Source organism: Centropristis striata, chromosome 9, assembly GCF_030273125.1.
Source record: "Centropristis striata isolate RG_2023a ecotype Rhode Island chromosome 9, C.striata_1.0, whole genome shotgun sequence".
Classification (NCBI taxonomy): Eukaryota; Metazoa; Chordata; class Actinopteri; order Perciformes; family Serranidae; genus Centropristis; species Centropristis striata.
Window position 1 is genome coordinate 3,158,270 of NC_081525.1, and position 19,449 is coordinate 3,177,718.

General features: G+C 36.4%; 1 protein-coding gene and 1 long non-coding RNA gene across 3 annotated transcripts; one reads left to right on the forward strand and one right to left on the reverse strand.

The window, feature by feature from the left end:
- Nucleotides 1-4,777: 4,777 nt before the first annotated feature.
- On the forward strand, nucleotides 4,778-16,313 carry diras1a (DIRAS family, GTP-binding RAS-like 1a). Of its 2 annotated transcripts, XM_059341283.1 has the most exons (4): nucleotides 4,778-4,840; nucleotides 12,167-12,351; nucleotides 13,701-13,871; nucleotides 13,975-16,313. In XM_059341283.1, the coding sequence occupies exons 2-4, from the start codon at nucleotides 12,214-12,216 to the stop codon at nucleotides 14,263-14,265; spliced, it is 600 nt and encodes a 199-aa protein (XP_059197266.1). In that variant the 5' UTR covers nucleotides 4,778-4,840; nucleotides 12,167-12,213; the 3' UTR covers nucleotides 14,266-16,313. The 2 variants fall into 2 exon arrangements, with proteins under 2 accessions (XP_059197266.1, XP_059197267.1); XM_059341284.1 differs by lacking the exon at nucleotides 4,778-4,840 and having other exon boundaries at nucleotides 12,008-12,351.
- Nucleotides 8,337-19,180, reverse strand: LOC131977841 (uncharacterized). The gene is made up of 3 exons (XR_009394917.1): nucleotides 18,668-19,180; nucleotides 12,174-12,328; nucleotides 8,337-9,945 (listed from the first exon to the last, which is right to left on the reverse strand). It is a non-coding gene; the product is annotated as an uncharacterized LOC131977841 (long non-coding RNA).
- Between the last annotated feature and the right edge of the window lie 269 nt (nucleotides 19,181-19,449).

The window sequence follows — 19,449 nt, forward strand, 5'->3', positions numbered from 1 at the left end:
TGGTCAGAACAACAACTGAGAGACAACGCCTCTCACAAACTCATTTCACTTCAATTCGTGCGTCATTGTTTCTTTGTAACTAAGGTTTTACTGTCCTGTACTTTCCTGTTATGACAATCATTTGATATGTGAGTACACCTGGGAGCTCCTGTTCTTATTTTAATGTTATCGTATTAACCAGATCTTCCGCTCAGGATACGCTATGCTGACTTTCATCCAACAGGCCTTCCTTTCCCCTGAGTTTGATATTTCACCTGTGTGCTAAGGTCACATTTCAATGTAGATTTATCTACGGATTTATCCTACATTAACACACACATTCATACTGGTGGCAGAGGCTACCCTAAACGGTGCCACCTGCCACCATTGGGAATTCATTCACACACCGATGAACGCAGCATCGGGAGCAGTTTGGGGTTCAGTATCTTGTTCAAAGATAGTTTGACATGTAGGCTGCCATGGTCAGGGATCGAACCACCAACCCTTCGGTTGGGGGCCAACCAACTCTCCCAACTGAGCCGCAGCCGGTTGTCTACATGTAAAAATGGTACAAAAGCAAATATATTTGAGCCTTTAGTGCAGGCCAAACCAGGGCCAAACCAGGAGACTGGAGTTTGTGTCCCGTCTGGAAACTAAAATCAAAGCTGTTATGTGAAGTAATGTCTGTGCATCATGTTTTTGGTCGATCAACATAACTACATTACTTCTGCTGCATACGCCGTCGTCCTTCACTTTAGTTATTTACATGCATTTATTTTACTTTTAAAATGTCTTTTATAACATCTAACCAGGAAGTTCTTTGCCCTAACCTTAGAGAAGTGGTTTTGTAGAGGAATCATAAGGAATCTACCACCTTTTAACTAAACGTTGCCACTTTGTTTTCATTGATGGAGCTGATAACGACCTGCTGGGCCTGCTAGAAGGTGGAACTCCTTCTCACCCAAATGCGGTCTTAAACATATTTAACACCACTTTGTTAGCTGATAACCTCCAGCACCTGCCACCAGGTGAAGCAGATCTCTTCTCACACATGTTAATAGGATGATAACTGCTGATAAAGACCCATTCAATCATAAATAAAACTATTTAATCTTACGGCTCTTCTAGACTTTCCAAATGTAATCATTAAAACTGCAGATTTACAGACGTCTCTGTACAAAAGTAAATATGGGAAAAAGTGTTTTTGGGCCGCATTATATTGACAAATAAGGTTTGAACTTTATTACACTGAAAGAAAAAATAGATGGTTGCAAACATATCATGAAAAAAGTAAATAAAATAATAATATGAAGCTCTAATCAACAGTGGATTGTTGTTTTTTTGGTGCTTCTTCCCTGCAGTTCCACTTCTGTCCACTAGAGGGAGCCACAGGTCTGTTCCTGTATCAGCTTCATCTTTATATATTAGTGCAAAGACAGAAACATTAAAAATATCAGATTAATAAACACCAGTTTATTATCTAATGCACCATGTGACAGTTATTGATCAAGTTTAATCACCTTTGAATCCAAAGTTCCTGAACTGTTCAAACTAAAATGTTCTACATAATATTTATATACTTTTACTTAGAAATATTGTGGTTTTAGTATTTCTACTGCAGTGAATGATCTGTATAACTGATTGTTCTGGTTGTCTGTGTTTTATTTTGGACCTGCAGGTGAAAATTAACTTTCAGATATTTATGTGTACAATACATGAAATGGTAATTTTAGAAAAATAAATAAATAATTTGCACATTTTTAAGTGATTTGAGTTTGATTAAATACTTATACTAAAAGAACAAGAAGAAGTTAATAAATAAATAAATAAATAAATATAATTATGGAAACTTTTAAATTAACCGTCAACAAATATACAAGGAACTCAAACTACACCTGTTGAGATTAAAAATAAAAATATTCTATTTCTATCTATTTTCACGTCAGTAATGATTAATGATTGACGATTTCATGAACATAATGCAATTTACTGAAATATGTTTAGTTAAATTGTATATTTTGCTTTAATATTCAAATAATTGAATAAATAATACATAAAAAATAATTACTGAAATAAAAATACCTACTAACATCAAGTTCGCTTTTTAAAAACATTTTATTATGATGATTTTAATTTTTTTTGTTATTATTATTATTTTAATGAATTTAAATGTTTTTTGTTCTTACTTTTTTAACATTTGCATGCTATAATAATAATAATAATAATAATAATAATAATAATATTTTATTCATCCAACACTGTTATAGATTTATATATGATGTTTATATTATTGGATGCTGTTTGTCTTGTTTGACTAAATGAGTTTGTATGATGAGAACAATGTCCATATATGGATGAAATGATAATAAATATTAAGTAATAAAACACGTATATATAGAACTCAGATTAATCATCTTTCCAGCAGTGAATCTGTCTCTAATGTGACCTGATGAATTATATTTATAGATCTTATATGTTTCTGTCTTTGTGCTGTTGACGTGTCTGAGTGACGCTGATGGAGGTGTGGAGAGAAAATGTATTTTTACTTTGGATGATGATGATGATGATGAAATGTCAGGGTGGAAAATGATTTGAGACTTCCTCTTCACAATTACAGCCTTCAAAATAAAAGCAGACACACACATTTTTCCTTTTTTATCTTAACTTTTTAACCCTCGGAAATCTTTTATGCTATTATGTCCTTTTAAAAATCTGTTAACAAGTCTTCACCATGCCATCTTGGTATCCGTTTTTTCAGCGTTATCTCACCTATATGTCCTGATAATTAACTTTTAACTTTGACTTACTTGATAAAAATGTTGAACCCAAAAGAAACAAAGGAAACATAAAATCTGATCTTGAAAATTATATTTCAATACACAGCATTTTAAATGTTGAAAATATGAACACAGGTTGCAAATATAACATATAACAGATAAAATGAGGATAATATCTGGTTCCATATTTTTATACTAAATTTATTTGACATTATCTCCGGTTTTACTTGACCGAATATAATATAATATAAAAAAAATCTGGTACATAGTTTCAAGCCAGAACTTTAGAGGGAAGCTGATGGAGAGACTCAATGTTGCTTCATTTTTATGTCTTTACGTCATGAAGAAGTCATGTGCCGGTGCTTTTATGGACTCTAGAGGGTTAACTAAGATCATTTATTGTGACTATTTTTTCTTTTTTACTATATTTTCAATGAAAATATCACACGACACAATCATTTTTACAACTTTTAACATCAAACTAGTCTGACTCCGCAGGTGTTAATTGCTGGTACAACTCTGAATCGTGCTCCTGCCCTTCACTGAGTTGGTCATTTTGTCATTTTTCCTTGATATTTGTGCTTCGACCATAAGGAGACGGTTTGGTTGTTATCCGGTGCTCACATCGTCCTCGAAACTTCACTTCTGACATTTATGTGCAATTATTTAACCTTTTAACGTGATGCAGGAAGTTAAGTGATGTTTGACTCACATGGTTTACTTTTGTTTTCTCATGGGACACCAACACTGTTCTCCTCCTGTCAGTTAAGAGTTTTTATTTTGGTGTTTAATGATTTTTATGGGGTCATTTACATCCTTTTTTAAAATCATTTTGTGTCTTTAAGTTGTCTTTTGTCATTTTACATCTTTTGTTGGGTAATTTTTGTATGAGTGAGTAGAGTCCTGGCAGGCCAGCAGGTTGTTATCAGCTTGTTGAATGTTCTGATATATTAACATGTGTTGTTAGCAGCACCCTCTGGTCATTATAAACACAGACACAGAGGTGAAAGTGACTTTACAGAAGTGAGGAAACAAAGGATAAAGAGCACAGTAATGAGTGCTATCAATGAATGAATTTGATATCATCTTTTAACTTCTTAACTATGTCACTTCTTGTAAGTGTTCTTCTTCGTACGTCCTCGTAACTACCTCACTTCCAGAATTTACATCATTTATTTACTGTTTAAACTGTCTTTGATAACGCCTAACCAGGAACTGTTTGGCCCTAACCTTAGAGAAGTGGTTTTGTAGCCTAAACTGAACAAAACAGCTGCCTTTAAACTGAACATAACGGCTTTTCAGCGAGCAGCCATTGAATGAGCTGATAACAACCTGCTGCACCGACCAGCAGGTGGAGCAGGCTTCTACTCGCCCATACTGATGGAAATTATAATAATCATCCATTCAATCATGTGATAACGTTTGAAACGAGGCGATATGTGGTCAGAGCAGAATCTGACATACAGATAACGTAGAAGTTGAACTCCACCCAAAGCAAAGATGAAAGTTTTTCCTCAGTCAGTTGGAAGCTACGCAGGCTGCAATTCATCAATGTGACCACCGTGGATTGACTTGTTTCACCAGGTGAAGCATCAAATATTCAAAGGTCATTCTCACTAAAGCTTTAAAGTCCCGGAAAAAGTATTTGGGACGGCTCTAAATATAATCATAAACCCACAGGTATTCACCAACTAAGAGAAACCCAACAATTTTATGTTTTACTTAACCTTATCTTTAAATTAATGACAGCTGTTTACAATCAAATTTTAGTGACAGAATTTTTTTTGCCAACATTGGAGCTCTGTGGGTTTATATAAATCAGGCTTTTATTTTGAAAACCCACAGTGGAAACCCGGGCGGAAGTGTTGCTTCTCGCTCTGAGGAGGTGATGGTGATGGAGGGAGGAGGAGGAAGAGGAGGGCTGATGTGTGCTGATCAGCAGCAGGTCTGATGATGATGGTGATGATGATGATGGTGATGATGATGCTGTGAGTCAGAGAGCGGAGGGCTCAGGATGCTCACAGCCGCTCCAGAGTAGACCAACCCCGGACACAGAGACACCGAGGACCCGCCGGAGAGACACGGTGAGTCCGCACACATCACGCCGACTATCACGCACCGTCAGCGGGGAGCGGACTGACGGCAGCCCGGCGCCGGAGCTCCGGAGCTCCGCAGCCGCTCCGGTGCTACCGGGGGCTCTCATTTCATCACTGTGCATGTGTGTGTGCATGTGTGTGTGTGTGCATGTTCATCCAAACTACCGGATGCGCGTGCCCAAGCGTGCGCGTGCCCGAGCCGTCCTTATAGCCTGAGTCAGGCTGATTAACATGATGTGAGGAGATAATGAGACTCTGCAGCTGATTGAAACTGAGAACAAAGCAGCAGGTCAGCTGAGTGTGTGCGTGTGTGCGCGTGCACGTGCGAGCGTGCGTGTTGCATCAGTATGTAGTGTGTCGTGACGACACTGTGCACGAGAGCCTGTTACTTCCGTCAAATATCATCATAAGAGGAGGAAAATTACTGCAAAGATGTAGAGCACTTACAAGTGTTTATTCTATTATACTTATCAGTATAAAGTCATGGAAAAAAATATAAGACCACCTTTTTCTTCAATTTCTTGTTCATTTTAATGCATATAATTAGTATTCAGTAATATGACTCAATCCTGAAAATTAACCTGCAATAAAGCCGAAAGATGTTGCTCTGAGATGTAGTAGAAGTATAAAGTAGAAGAAAATTAAACTACTAGAGTCAAGTACAAGTACTTCAAAAATAACTGTGAAATTGTAACATTGTAAAGATAATACCTAAGTACAGTAAAATGTTACATACAGTCATGGAAAAAATTAATAGACTGACCTTGTTTTCTTTAGTTTCTTGTTCATTTTAATGCCTGGTACAACTAAAGGTACATTTATTTGGACAAATATAATAATAACAACAAAAATAGCTGATAAGAGTTTAATTTAAGAGCTGATATCTAGACATTTTCCAATGTTTTTCTTGAAATTATTTTGGTTATTATCAAGAAAACCATGGAAAATGTCTAGATATCAGCTCTTAAATTAAACTTTTTTAGGTATTTTTGTTGTTATCACTATATTTGTCCAAACAAATGTACCTTTAGTTGTACCAGGCATTAAAATGAACAAGAACCTGAAGAAAACAAGGGTGGTTTAATCTTTTTTTCCATGACTGTATGTAACATATTACTGTACTTAGGTATACTTGTTACAATGTTACAATACTTTATACTTCTACTACATCTCAGATCAACATTTTTTTTTAAATTCGGCTTTATTGCAGGGTCATTTTCAGGGTTGAGTCAGATTACTGACTACTAATTACATGCATTTAAAAAAAAAAAAGTTGCATAATTGATTTGATTACATAAAAATGTAATCTAACTTGATTACTTTTGGATTACTTCAAACTGAAAAACTTAAAAAGAATGTGCAGAGTTCAGAGAATCTTCTGCACTGCAACACTCTGATTGCACCAGACTCCATCCAGAATGTTTTTTTCATTTTAACAGCAGTGTTCTTGTGTTCTTGCAGACAGACCTGACAAAGCATCAATTCAGACTTTTTACACATCAGCATCATTTTCTTGTTATTTCTGCATCACTTTAATACATTTATTCACATTAAATCACAGATAAATCACTTTATTTAGGATTCATACTGATCTATTAGTGCTGTAGCAGCAGTCATCCAGACACAGCTCCTGCAGAAGGTGATGAAATTCCTGCAGATCAGATTATAAATCCAGACATGGCACCATTTAGTTTGGTATATTGTATTATATTATTAGATATAAAAGATATCGTTATATGCGAAACATATTGTAGTATAAATACCTATATTTAATATATCTATTTATGAGCATAAAGTGTTTTTTTTGTGTATGAGATTGAAGTTTCAGCAGGAATGAAGAGGAGAATATTAAACTTGGAAATGTTCAGTAGAAACTGTGAGTGAGAATAATGTGAGGAGTCGAAGTGTAGGTGTAAAACACACACACACACACACACACACACACACTGTGGTGTTTCTGCAGGTCTACAGGGATGCAACACTGGATGTGTGTGATATAATCTATTCTCAGTGTGTGTGTGATGTTCTGATTTATTTCAGTCTGAAGTTGACACGTTCTTATTTTAGCCGTTTTTGAAAAAAATAACTTAATTGCTGTTAATTAGCTAGCTTAGCATCCTAGCACATAAACATGCTAACGGTGAGGAAATCTTCCCACGGGTAAATAAACTCGCTTTTACTTGATATTTAATGTTTGATCTTTATATTTTTCCCCACATTCTTCTTATTCTGTCTTTAAAATATATGTATTTTGTCAAATATAAGCAGGTTAATACACTATTTTTACTATCTTCCCTTTTAATCTAGTTTGAGGCAGACCATCATGATAAATAATAATAATATTCTGAGTATTTCATATTTGTCGGTGTAGTTCTGTGATGAGAGTTATTTCTGTCTCTGTGATGCTGTTCGGTCGGCGGTGTTTTCCCTGCCGCACGCCTCCGCACAGGAAGTGACGTCAGATGATGTGGGCAGGCGGGTAACCATGACAACGCGCCGTGCCGGTGATGACATGTTTGCACTCCTCTACGAGAGAATAAATCTCTGCTGTCTGCCTCCTCTCCTCTCACACAGAGTACATTCAGACGCTCCCATGGTTACATTCAGACACACAATGGACCTTATCAGGAGGCAGGTGTGTGAGTGTGTGTGTGTGTGTGTGTGTGTGTGTGTGTGTGTGATTGATTAACGAGCTGCTGATTCGTCACTGGTCTAAATTTGTGGCTGAGATAAGAAGTGCTGACGTCAGCAGCTGATGAGAAACATGAAAATCGCTGTTATTTCACATGGAGTCTGGTGTTTGTGTCGGTGAGAAGAAACCGTCAGGATTTATGTTTTTGTTAGGTTTCTCAAAGTGTGGTACGGGGCCCCCGGGGGGTCCACAGCATTCTGTCAGGTGCTGAAAAGTTTATAAATAGGGAAATATGAATCTGGAGACCATTATAACTTATTACTCATTTAAACGATTTATTTCTTCCACACCTATAGTCTCATCATATTCAAGTCCCAGGTTTTTTAAATATACATTTTTTTCATTATTCAATCATTATTTATATATTATATAAACAAGTGTCACATTTAAGTCCGAGACTACGTCTATTATTTTTTGGTTTACCTTAATTTTGTAGTATTTAAATTATCTATATGTTATATATTTTTACGTTTTAAAAAATACATTATTTATATATTGTTCATATATTGTTGTATTTTTTTTAACATAAGCATCGGATTTAAGTCCCAGACTAGATCTATTATTTTTCTCTTTCTTCATTTTTATTTTTACATTATTTATTTATTATCTATATATAATTTAAACAAGTGACACATTTAAGTCCTGGACTAATTCTATTATTTTTTGTTTACCTCAATATTACAGTGTTATTATCTATATGTTATTATATATTTAATATAAGTATCACATTCAAGTGCCAGGATGGATAATTATTCAATTATTTTTCTTGTTTAATTTGTTTGAAAAATATATTTTTTATATTATTCATATTTAAGTCAAATGCTAGATCTATTGTTTTCTTCTTATTTTTTTCTTAATTTTTTTGTAATATTTATATATTATTTATTACTGTTATTTTTTTTAAACATAATTATCATATTCAAGTCTCAAGCTAGGTTTTAATTAATTACATTTTTTTATATTTAATTGTATGTCGTTTTAAATCATTTAAAATATTTTATATTATTTATATTTTATTTATTATATTATTTAGAATAACAATTGACTAAATAAACATCACGCTGTACTGAAGAAGACCTGAAACTAACGACTGAGACCATAAAGTCATTATGAGAATGTTTACTGAGGTCAGAAATCAAGAGAGAAGTCGGCTCATATTTCTATTGACTTCTATACAAACAGACTTCTTTTTGCAGCCAGTAGAGTCGCCCCCTGCTGGACATTAGACAGAATGCTTTTAAATAAATAGTTAAATAGTTAAATACTCGCACTGTAGAGGTTAATGTGCTGTAAATTGTTTCATTATGAATATTTAATTCAGAGATCCTGACCCAGTGATTTATTTTAAAGTGCATTCTTGAGATATAAACACTTTCTAAGTTATACATACATTTATACATCGATAGATAGACAGAGAGGTGTACAGACGCAGACTGTGATGCTGAGTCCAGCTTGGCTCTTGCAGCAGGAAGCAGTGGGAGAACGAGGCGGATGGTGCGATGGTATCGTGTCTTGTTGTGCAGACGTTATCACAGTCTGGATCTGTGAGCTGCAGGAGGCTGTCAGCCGGAGACGCATTATTAAAGAGTTCAGCGCAGATTTATTACAGGGAAACACTGGACTGACTCTGTCTCGTCTTTATGTTGTTTATGTTCGCAAGTTTACTGTTTATATAAGTAAAACAAAAAAAAAGAGAAAAATCTGAATCGCTGCATAGACACCAAATTTGTTTGTCCATTTTTTTAAACATGTAAATATTTAAACATTAATTGTATCATTTGACCTTTTTCTCCTAATAACAAAATAAGCCTTGTTTGATTTTTTTGTGGGTTAACCGAGACTGATTTACAAGTTAAATATACATTCTCATCATTCATATTTTAATTTTTTATTTTTATTGTGTTATAATTTTTTTTTATGTGTTGAAACTAGGGCTTAATATAACAATTGTGTTAATTTATAATTTTGTGTATATTTATTATTTTGTCATTTAATCAATTAAGAATTTGGTACTAAAAACATTATAAAACAGTGAGAAAAGCCCATTGAAATATTCTGCAGTCAAAAGTGTTAAATCTTGTTTCTAAGCCCCCAAATATAAAATAACTCTTAGTGAAAGCAGTTTGTTGCATAAATAGATAATAATAAAAGCGGTAGTTTTCTCTCCTCTCCGGCTTTTATCAGCTCTATTCTTTAACGACACGCGAAGCTCTGATCAATGCTCGTTAGTCATTCTGTGGGGGAATACAGCTCGGCATGCTGGGAAACTCCCCGAGGCCCGAGCTCCTTCTTCTCCTTTCATTCCCGTTCGTCACGTTATCTGTGAATACACTCGCAGAGTTCAGAGAGGACGAGGCGCCCACCGGATGCTTCAGCCGCTGAAGATTTAAATGTCACGGAGCTGCAGAACAGACAAAAACACACACTGGATCGTATACATTACACCATTCACATGTTTTACTTACATTATATATACCTATTTTTATATTTGATTATTTTTAAATGCTTAAATGTTGAATATAAAAGAAAAAAATACACCATGATGTTCAAACAATGCAGTAGTTTGTGGTGAAAAGTAAATTTGAGTTCAGGAAGTCGTAGTCGTAGTTTTTGATCCAGATTCAATTCCCAATTAATGAGAAATTTTATATTTATTGTATTATACTGGGGAAAAAAAGTTTGTATTGTCTGAACCAGGACAACAGCGAGCCAACAAGAATAAAAGTGTTTGCTAATCCGACCCAAATAAACTGTTAGCAAACCTATTTCAACTATTTCAGCAGCAAGCATAAGTAACCAGATATTTTAGCTCCTAAAAAACAAATATGAACCAAAAAGTAATAAAAATAAACAAAGTATTTTGTCGCTAACAAAAGCTAAAACCTGATTACTGCTAAAATAAACTCTGAATTAAAAAAATGGACCTTTTACCAGTTTCACCAGTTGAAATCTGAACCTAGAACTATAGAAGAGAAAAGAAAGAGATTTAGATAGAAAAATACTTTTATTTGGGAAAACATTGTTTTATTTAATGTCTTTAAAGACATTTACAGTAGTTGTAGACTTTTGTAGTATTGTATTATTATGTTATATTTAATTGTAAATTAAAACCGAGTGAATGAACTGAAACTGGTTTATAGTTATTAAATTAAACAATTGCTGACCGGAATCAAAAACAAGCTAATCGTTTTAACCGTTTACCTACCAGAACAAAACTTGTTTTAACTTCTAGCTAACCTGAAACAAACACGAACTTTAAGCCACCAAAAGCTTCCACATGTTTTTTATTCTAAACTGAACTATCAAACTTGAACCAAACCACTGATAAATTCAATACTTAGCTATCAAGAAAAAATGGCTAAAATGAACCGTTAGCTACCAAGTTGGCTTTCAAACTGATTAATCATCTATTTATTTATTTTAGTCAAAGTTTAAACTTAGTTTGATGCTAAAAGTAACAGTTAGATAACCTGAACCAGAGTGCTTCTAAATTAAACTGTTGGTAGTCTTCATCAAACTGTTTTTAACTGCTAAATTGAATTAAAAGCTAACTTGTTTAGATGCTTAATATACCCATTATCCAACCTGAACCACACTGCTGTTAAATTAGAATATTAACAACCTTTACCAAAGGTTTTAGCTGTTAGTGCTAAAAATAACCGTTAGCTAACTTGAACTAAAGTGCGTTTTCAGTTGAACTGTTGCCTTCATCAGACGGTTTTAGCCATTTAATGGAAACTTAAGCTAACTTCTTAAGATGCTTTAAATACCCATGAGCCAACCTAAACCAAAACTGTTGTTAAATTGCCTTTTGTAAAGGCTGTTAGTAACATTTACCAAAGGTTTTAGCTGCTAGTTTGAACATTAAACCAACTTGTTTAGCTGTTAAAAATAACCGTTAGCTAACTTGAACCAAACTGTCGTTAAATTTAAATGTTGCCTTCCTTTAACTGTTTTATATTCAAAACTGAACTGTTAGCTAACCAAAACCAAACTGCAGTTAAACTGAACTGTTGGAAACCTTCATCAAGCCAATTTAGCCACTAAAATTAACTTAAAACTAGCTTAATTAACTGCTTAAATGTCCGTTCGCTAACCTGAACCGGACAGTTTAACCTTTAGACTGAACCATCGACTGCTGGGCTCTCTGACGGTGGAGATAATGAGGAGGAGGACTGAAGCGCTGAAGCTTATTACATGCTCATTGTGATGGAGATGATCTGCACTTGAAGCAGTCCGGCTGAAGGACTCCCAGAATAAAAACACCAGAGTGGTTTTCATTTACCAGTTACTGTTGATGGCACTTAGAATAATTACATTCAGGCCGTTTAGTGTTTCTGCCTCTTTCTACTGGAACAGTGTCATCACGGTTAATGCCCATTTCCTGCTTTTCTCCTGCTTTCAAAGTGTAACCAGATATTCACTTTCATATTACTATTCATTTTCCAGCGAAAAGGAAAATTTATCAGAACAATTATGAATCCAAATCAATGTAAAACCCAGCAGAAATGTACATGATACGTATAAAATTGACTGAAACATTCAGTCGTAAATTATGTGTACTTTGATTTCCTGATTTTTCTTTCTGTCATAATAAAACTTTTATATCTTATCTTCTTCAGCACATACATCAGCTTTCCAGAGCAGCAGGTGGACTTCAACTCCCAGAATGCCCGAGCAGAGTAACGACTACCGGGTGGTGGTGTTCGGAGCCGGCGGCGTGGGGAAGAGCTCGCTGGTGCTCCGGTTTGTCAAAGGCACCTTCAGAGACACCTACATCCCCACTGTGGAGGACACATACAGACAGGTATGATTCACTTTCCATTAAACCATTTTCATCCGGTTATCCGGAGCTAATAATAATAATATGAACTGGATAGGGTGCCACCGCTCAGGCCTGCAGCCAATTTTTCCCAGTGGTCAGCCAAGAAATCATTTTCCCAGCAGTAATCCCATTCCCAATCCCAACTGAATAAGCACCATCTTTGGTTCCGCTATCCAGTTCTTATATTACATCCATGGGTCTGATGCATAGATATATGAAGTTTAGGCAGAAAAAAACACTTGGTTAGGGTTAGAGAAAGATCAATTCTTTGGACTATTGGGCCATTGGACCAGTGGGATGTCCGAACAATGGCATGACACCGGGTTAAGCTAAGTATTCCACATGTCCCTATCCCCAGCAATGCTTCCAAAGTTTCCAAACCCAGAGGTTTGTCCAAGCCAGACAAGATACGTACAACAAAAGTAAAAGAGATGTCTGTAAAACTGTTGACACCTCAAATTGCAAACAAGCTCAATAATGTTGCTTTCTTTTATGAAGTTTGTAAAACTTTCTTGCAGCCCAGAATAGAGATTTAAAAGTTTGTGACGCCTTCGCAATGTAAAGTCTACGGGGAGAGTTGGAACTAGTGGCGAGGCGAATGGGGAAAACACTACAGCACATATTTAATGGGCTCGGAAATAAATCCGGAGGCCTGAAAAACTTTTTTAGCGTATACACCAGGTGAGGAATCCCATTGAACTGAATAAGCACCATCTAGATATATGCAGTTTTGGCACAAAAACACTTGGTTAAGGTTAGAAAAAGATAAATTCGTTAGTCTATTGCTGTTGGACCAGTTGGATGTCCGAACAATGGCATGACACCGGGTTACTGGACCGCAAGCTTAGCTAAGTATTTCACATGTCCCTATCCCCAGCATTGGTTTTAAAGTTTTCAAACCCAGAGGTTTGTCCAGCCGGTGTGTTTTGGGTCTATTCTGAGGCCTTTTACCAATCCGGCTTGTCTGGGAAACCTTAATCAGGAGGTGTCCTTATTAATGCCCGAACCAACTCCACTCTTCTCCAAGCTCCCCCAAGATCTGGGTTCCTCACCCTGTTTCTAAGGCCAGGATACACATTTTAGCTGCTTGTAATAACAATAAAAATTTTTCAGTCACTCCCCAACCATAGGTGAGTGTCGGACTGGTAAATCCAGAGCTTTCCTTCCAGCTCAGCTCCATCTTCACAACAACGCCCCCATAAACGCCTCCCTGTCAATTTAACACTCCATTTTAATCTCAAATGTAAACAGGACCCTGCTGCTGTTAGTCATTTAAACTCTTGTAATAACTGACTTGTTGAATTATTGATCAGTACCCATTTTCTCTGCAGGTGATCAGCTGTGATAAGAGCGTCTGCACGCTGCAGATCACCGACACGACAGGAAGTCACCAGTTTCCCGCCATGCAGCGCCTTTCCATCTCCAAGGGCCACGCCTTCATCCTGGTCTTCTCCATCACCAGCCGCCAATCATTGGAGGAGCTCAAACCCATTTACCAACAGGTCCCAGTCTTTATTTTTAGTTTCTAGATGGCAGTAACAACTCAAAGCTTTTAAACTGCATCATGAATGTCTAGAAATCTAGAATTGTCCCATGTCCTTTTAGGTCCTGGCCATCAAAGGCACCGTGGAGTCCATCCCCATCATGCTTGTGGGCAACAAAAGTGACGAGACGGCCCAGCGCGAGGTGGAGACGAAGGAGGCCGAGGCTCAGGCCGCCGCCTGGAAGTGTGCCTTCATGGAGACTTCGGCCAAGACGAACTCCAACGTGAAGGAACTGTTCCAGGAGCTGCTGTCCCTGGAGAAGAAGAGGGACATGAGCCTGAGCATCGACGGCAAGCGATCGGGAAAACAGAAACGAGCCGACAAGCTGAAGGGGAAGTGCAGCATCATGTAGGGCGAGCGGCGGCGGACTCGCCGTAGAGACGTGGAGACGAGGCAGGAGGGGGGCGGGAGAGTCTGCTGATAAACTCCCAGAGAGACTCCCCCTCCCGTTCTGTGGTGGCTCTCCTCCTCCGTCTGTCTGAACACTGAAGCCCAGAGGAACAAAACCATGAGACTGGCTGATAATGGGAACTTTATTTATACCAGGGCCTCGGGGCTCCTCCTGACCCCGAACTGGATTGTGTTTTTGGCCCCAAAAAACAAATACAGACCCATCAAACTGCTACCACCATTAACCATCACACTGACATAATAAAGGAATATTTCACATTTTTTATTATGAATCTTGGGCCAAGCCATGAATCCAACTTGTAATTACAGAAGCATAAGATGAGATAGAACTGGATGTTGTTGTGCAGCAGTTACAGTACAAAGATTAGAGTGAAGTATTGACAGAAAACATTTTTTTTCTGATCATAGTCAAGCTTCCAGTATTCATATCAAACACTCAGATGTAGTTACATTTCTGTATGAGCCAAGACTCAAACCTGGCCAAAACCCAACCCAGCTGGTACTGCCTAATTTGAGACCTGGACCGACTCCAAAACTATATATTTGCTTTATTTCGTCAGTTTCTCATTGTTAGCTTGCAAGGCATTGGCTTCTTGCAACAAAACGATTGCCAAAGTCAGAAAGAAAGGTTCAAACAATGATTACTAGATTTCAGGGTTGACAAAAGCAACTGTTGTTAGCAGGTTTATGGGGTTTAGATCCATTAAAGAGTTGGAAAGAGTTGCTAACTTTAGAAAAATGCCTTGTTGCTATTAGACCTTCATCTATTGCAACCTGGAACTCCACACTATAATGGAGCTAGCACATTATATGCTAACTCCTAAAGCTAGTTATCTGAACATGATAAACAGCTTATATTAGAAGCAGAGCTTTAAATATGTTAACTTTTACTCTTATAATTTTGGAAAGACTAAAATTAGTCACCACAAGCAACTACTTTATTTACAGAGTGATTGAAATCTAGAAGTAAATCCTAGACTTAGTCATTGACCTCCATTGGTTAAGAATGTTTAACGTTAGGCATTGACTTTGAATTGTCAAGAATGGTTAGGGTTAGGAATTGGTTGGGAATGGTTAAGGTTAAGATGGGTAGTTGGGCTTTTGCTTCTACAAATTTTTGTAAATCTCACCTTACCTTCTAGACACGACGTTGAAATCTGAAGACTTGCTCAACAATGATTGGACAGTCATGAGTTTGTTGAATTCGCAGTACTTGGCTCAAAGAAAGCAACGGCAACAACAGGACAAAGAAATAAGTTCAACTAACTTAAATGCTAATAAATTAGCAACTTGTGCTGCAATACTTTGCAAGTCGGAAGTCTATAATTAATTATTCAGAGTCTATTTCCAGAAATCCAATTTAAAAGCGTCCCAGTGCATCTGCTCAGAAAAACATTGGACGCCGATTGATGCTTGTTTGGCAAATCTTTGAGAACCCACATCAGTTACCACAGAGCTGTTAGCAAAGAGAAACAGCATATTAAGTGTCTTTTTTGACTGTTCCTCATTCAATTTACATACAACAGCTCAAACCAGTTGTTTGACACTGTGGGCCTCCAATGAAACAGCTACAGATAAAACTGAAAAACAGTGAAGTATTCCTTTATCTAATAAGACGACTGACATTTCCATTATGATTCCCTTCTTGGCGGTTGTGACCGTAAAAGACAGGATGCTTCCTGCTCTGCTTCCTGCCGTCATTAGAGGAACGCCTACATACGAGCTATCGGCCTTTAGCCTCCACACAAACACAGTGCTGGTGGCGAGATGAGCCGACGGACTGCAGAGGAAACAGCAGACGCTCTTCAGACGTCAGGAAACTCAGAAGGCTTTGATGATTTCCACAAGCACAAGCCGGCCTTTGACTCTGTTTTCATCTCTGTCACTGGATAAAACATCCGTTAGCATCAACACGTAGCTGCTGATGGAGGCAGCTGTTGGACGAACTGTATATATATTATTTAAAGGAACAGTGCAACATTTTGGGAATCATCTCAGACGGAAAGCAGTTTCATTTCTGTGTATCCAGGACAGAAATACGTGTTTACATTAGCTTAGCTTAGCATAAAGACTGGAAGCAAGGGGAAACTGTTAGCCAAGCTCAATCACAAAAGGGTAGAAATCCATCTTACAACAACTTCTCGTATTTACATATCGGCATTAAAGCCTTTATTTTCATCCAAACTGAAAAAGAAAGTCTTTTTTAAATAGGTACAAGTTAACTAGTGTTATTTAGGAATATTTTTTTAGAATTGTCTCTAATCAAACATGGTCATTATACACTTAAACAACAATCACAACATTTGGCCGCTTATTTTTCATGTTTTTAATGGTGAATTGCAAGCAAACATAACATTGCCGCCACTTGTTCTCACTGTCAAAATATATTCCGGCTTTGTTTCATCACTTCAATTTGATTTTAAATGAGCATTTAATTAAATCCTGAGCCCTTTAAGGACATTTTTTGCTTTATTTTTAATAGGAAGTTCATGATCTGATGCTGAAGCCGAACAAAAAAAAACATGTTGCTCTAATCAGCTGTAACAAAAGATCATCATCAGCTGCCAGAACCTTCAGTTCTGCAGAACAAAGCTTTTATTTTCAATGTAAATCAGACTCAGAGTTGTTGGAAGTGTGTTCTTTGTATTTATATTAAAAAATGAAACTTTCTGCTACACTCCTACCTGCTGCAGGTTGTGCTAGGTTAAGTCTCTCTTTGGATTTTTAAATGTTGCACTGTTCCTTTAAGGCTCCGGACGGACCGGACTGGACGTCCCGTGAGCAGCCGCTGTACATTTGAAATGCCTTTCCTTCCACTTTACTTGACAGTTTGGTATTTTCTCCGAACATAAGTGAGCTTAAAACTTTACGAAGCACAAACACAACAAACTGAAGTTGGAGAGCAACGAGCCGATAAGCACACGTCCATCCTGCAGAAACCGTCTGTCAGATTATTTACACGCCACGAGTCCACGCTGATCACATTTTATGCACTTTTTAAAAATGTGTTTCTTTTCACTGTAAAAAGCTTTTTGACTTGTTTTGTGTCCGAGACGTCGTCCCGTTTCTTCACACCCGCTTCAGCAATATTAAAAAATAGCTGCACTTTAAGTTCTAGTTCATGAATTATAACTTTTACTTGTTTATGTAGCTTTCATAAGTGTGAGATATAAACAAACACGGCAGCTCCAAGAGGAGCTTAGTGGGCTTTATTTTAGGGGTCCAGAATTTTTAGACTTGCCTCAGCAGAGAAATGAGACCAAATGTTTAAACATTGACATGAGCTCCATCTTTCCCCAGACACACAGTAAGAAGATGATTTGTGTTCCCAAATGTAATTATGAATCATTTTTGTTAGAGTCATATATGCCTTTATGTAATTCTGATAAAAGATTTGTGTCAAATGACTCATTGTTTGCATTCAGTTGGTTATTTATAAATAAGGAAAGAACGTCTTTCATTGGAAAGAACCATATGATGTCATGCAAATTAAGAGCAGAGATTAGTTTTCAGCTGTTGATTTCCACAATAATTTTCTTAATAAGGAAAAATAAATGCTCAATTAATAATTATAATAACTTATATTTATGCAGCACTTTTCAAACTGAATTACAAAGTGCTTTAGAGTAAAAACAAATTGTAAAATCTCAAGATAAAACAAAATCAAATAAATAACCACCCATTTAAAAACACAGGCAACCAGTGAAAGGCAGCAATGTGGTTGCTTCTCTTAATTATTATTAGTTATTAATTTAATTTGTGCTGTTAATCTATTTTAAAAAATGTTTCTGGTGATATAAAGTTGTGCATCATCTGCATAGCGATTAAGTTGATATCATGTCTAAGCATGATTTCCTGCAGGGAGTAGCATGTGTAAAAAATAGCAGGAGGCTGGACCAGAGTTTACGCAGATCCTTAAAAAGTCTAAAATCAAATAATCAGAATTTTAGAGCTTAAAAAATGTCTTAAATATAATTTTTGGCAGGTTTTGCTTGGATTATGAAGTTATTGTTACTTAAATAAACTTCATAATTGATCTGAACCAAATAGAAACTTCAACAGCTACTTCTATAAATATTAAGTAAAAATTGTTTCAGTTTCTGTTACTTCATTTGATATGGGTCAGTGCAAGTTCAGTTAGAGCATAAACCTGTATCTCCATTTTGATTTATGTTGTTAAACCAAGATTTTGGGGGTCCGTCCAGTGAATATCAACCAAAGTGCTGTTGGGTTATACCGAGCAAATATCTCAAAATGTTTAAATTTTTTCCTAAATCATGTATTTTTATTATGCACTTAAGGGGAAATAAATCACAATAGAGTTAAAACAAACTAATACTCACAACAGTGGTGGACACAGGTGTCCATTAGTGTTGTCTTTGGACCAAAAATCCTTTAAAATGTGGCTAAAATTTGCACTAAATTCTCTCTTGACGATCAGTCAGAGAACTAGTATTTCTGCTGCAGCAGGTGAGTCCTGATCAGCTGACAGGTCTCAGGTGTGCAGAGAGACGAGGAGGGCGGGAAGATTCATTTCTAATTTCTGTAAATGTTATTTCCCCATTACATTACACATTACAGGTTGAAATGTGATCAAAGCTTTATGCGGGTTTCAAATGGGCAACATTAAATCATTGATTTTTATTTATCTATTAGCTTTCAGACAAATCAAGTTTTAGGATATTTAAACTAAAGAAACATTTAAAATGTGCAGAGAAACACAACTGAAGGTTGATTTTTAATCTCTGAGATGTTTTTGAGTCGCTGCTCTCTGTTCTGTGGCTTCACTTCATTTGTTTTGAGGGAAAATGGAAACTTTTCTCATGTAAAGAAGAATAAAAACTGCGCTGTTGTACAGAAAATATCTCTTTCATTCCTTCTTTGACCCTCTTTAGTTCCCCCTTTTTCATATTCTCCAAACAGAAGAACTTTAAGGCCACAATGCCAAATATATGAGGTTCAATACGAAACATCTTCAAGTTTCAGAAAATGTGTATGTTTTGCATGTGGATTAACAACATCCAACAACATAAAACTAAATCTAAATCAGTTCAAATAGTGCTTTAAAAACATTATCAGATAATCAAGATTACCAGTTTTTACATTTTTTTATTTTTAATAAATC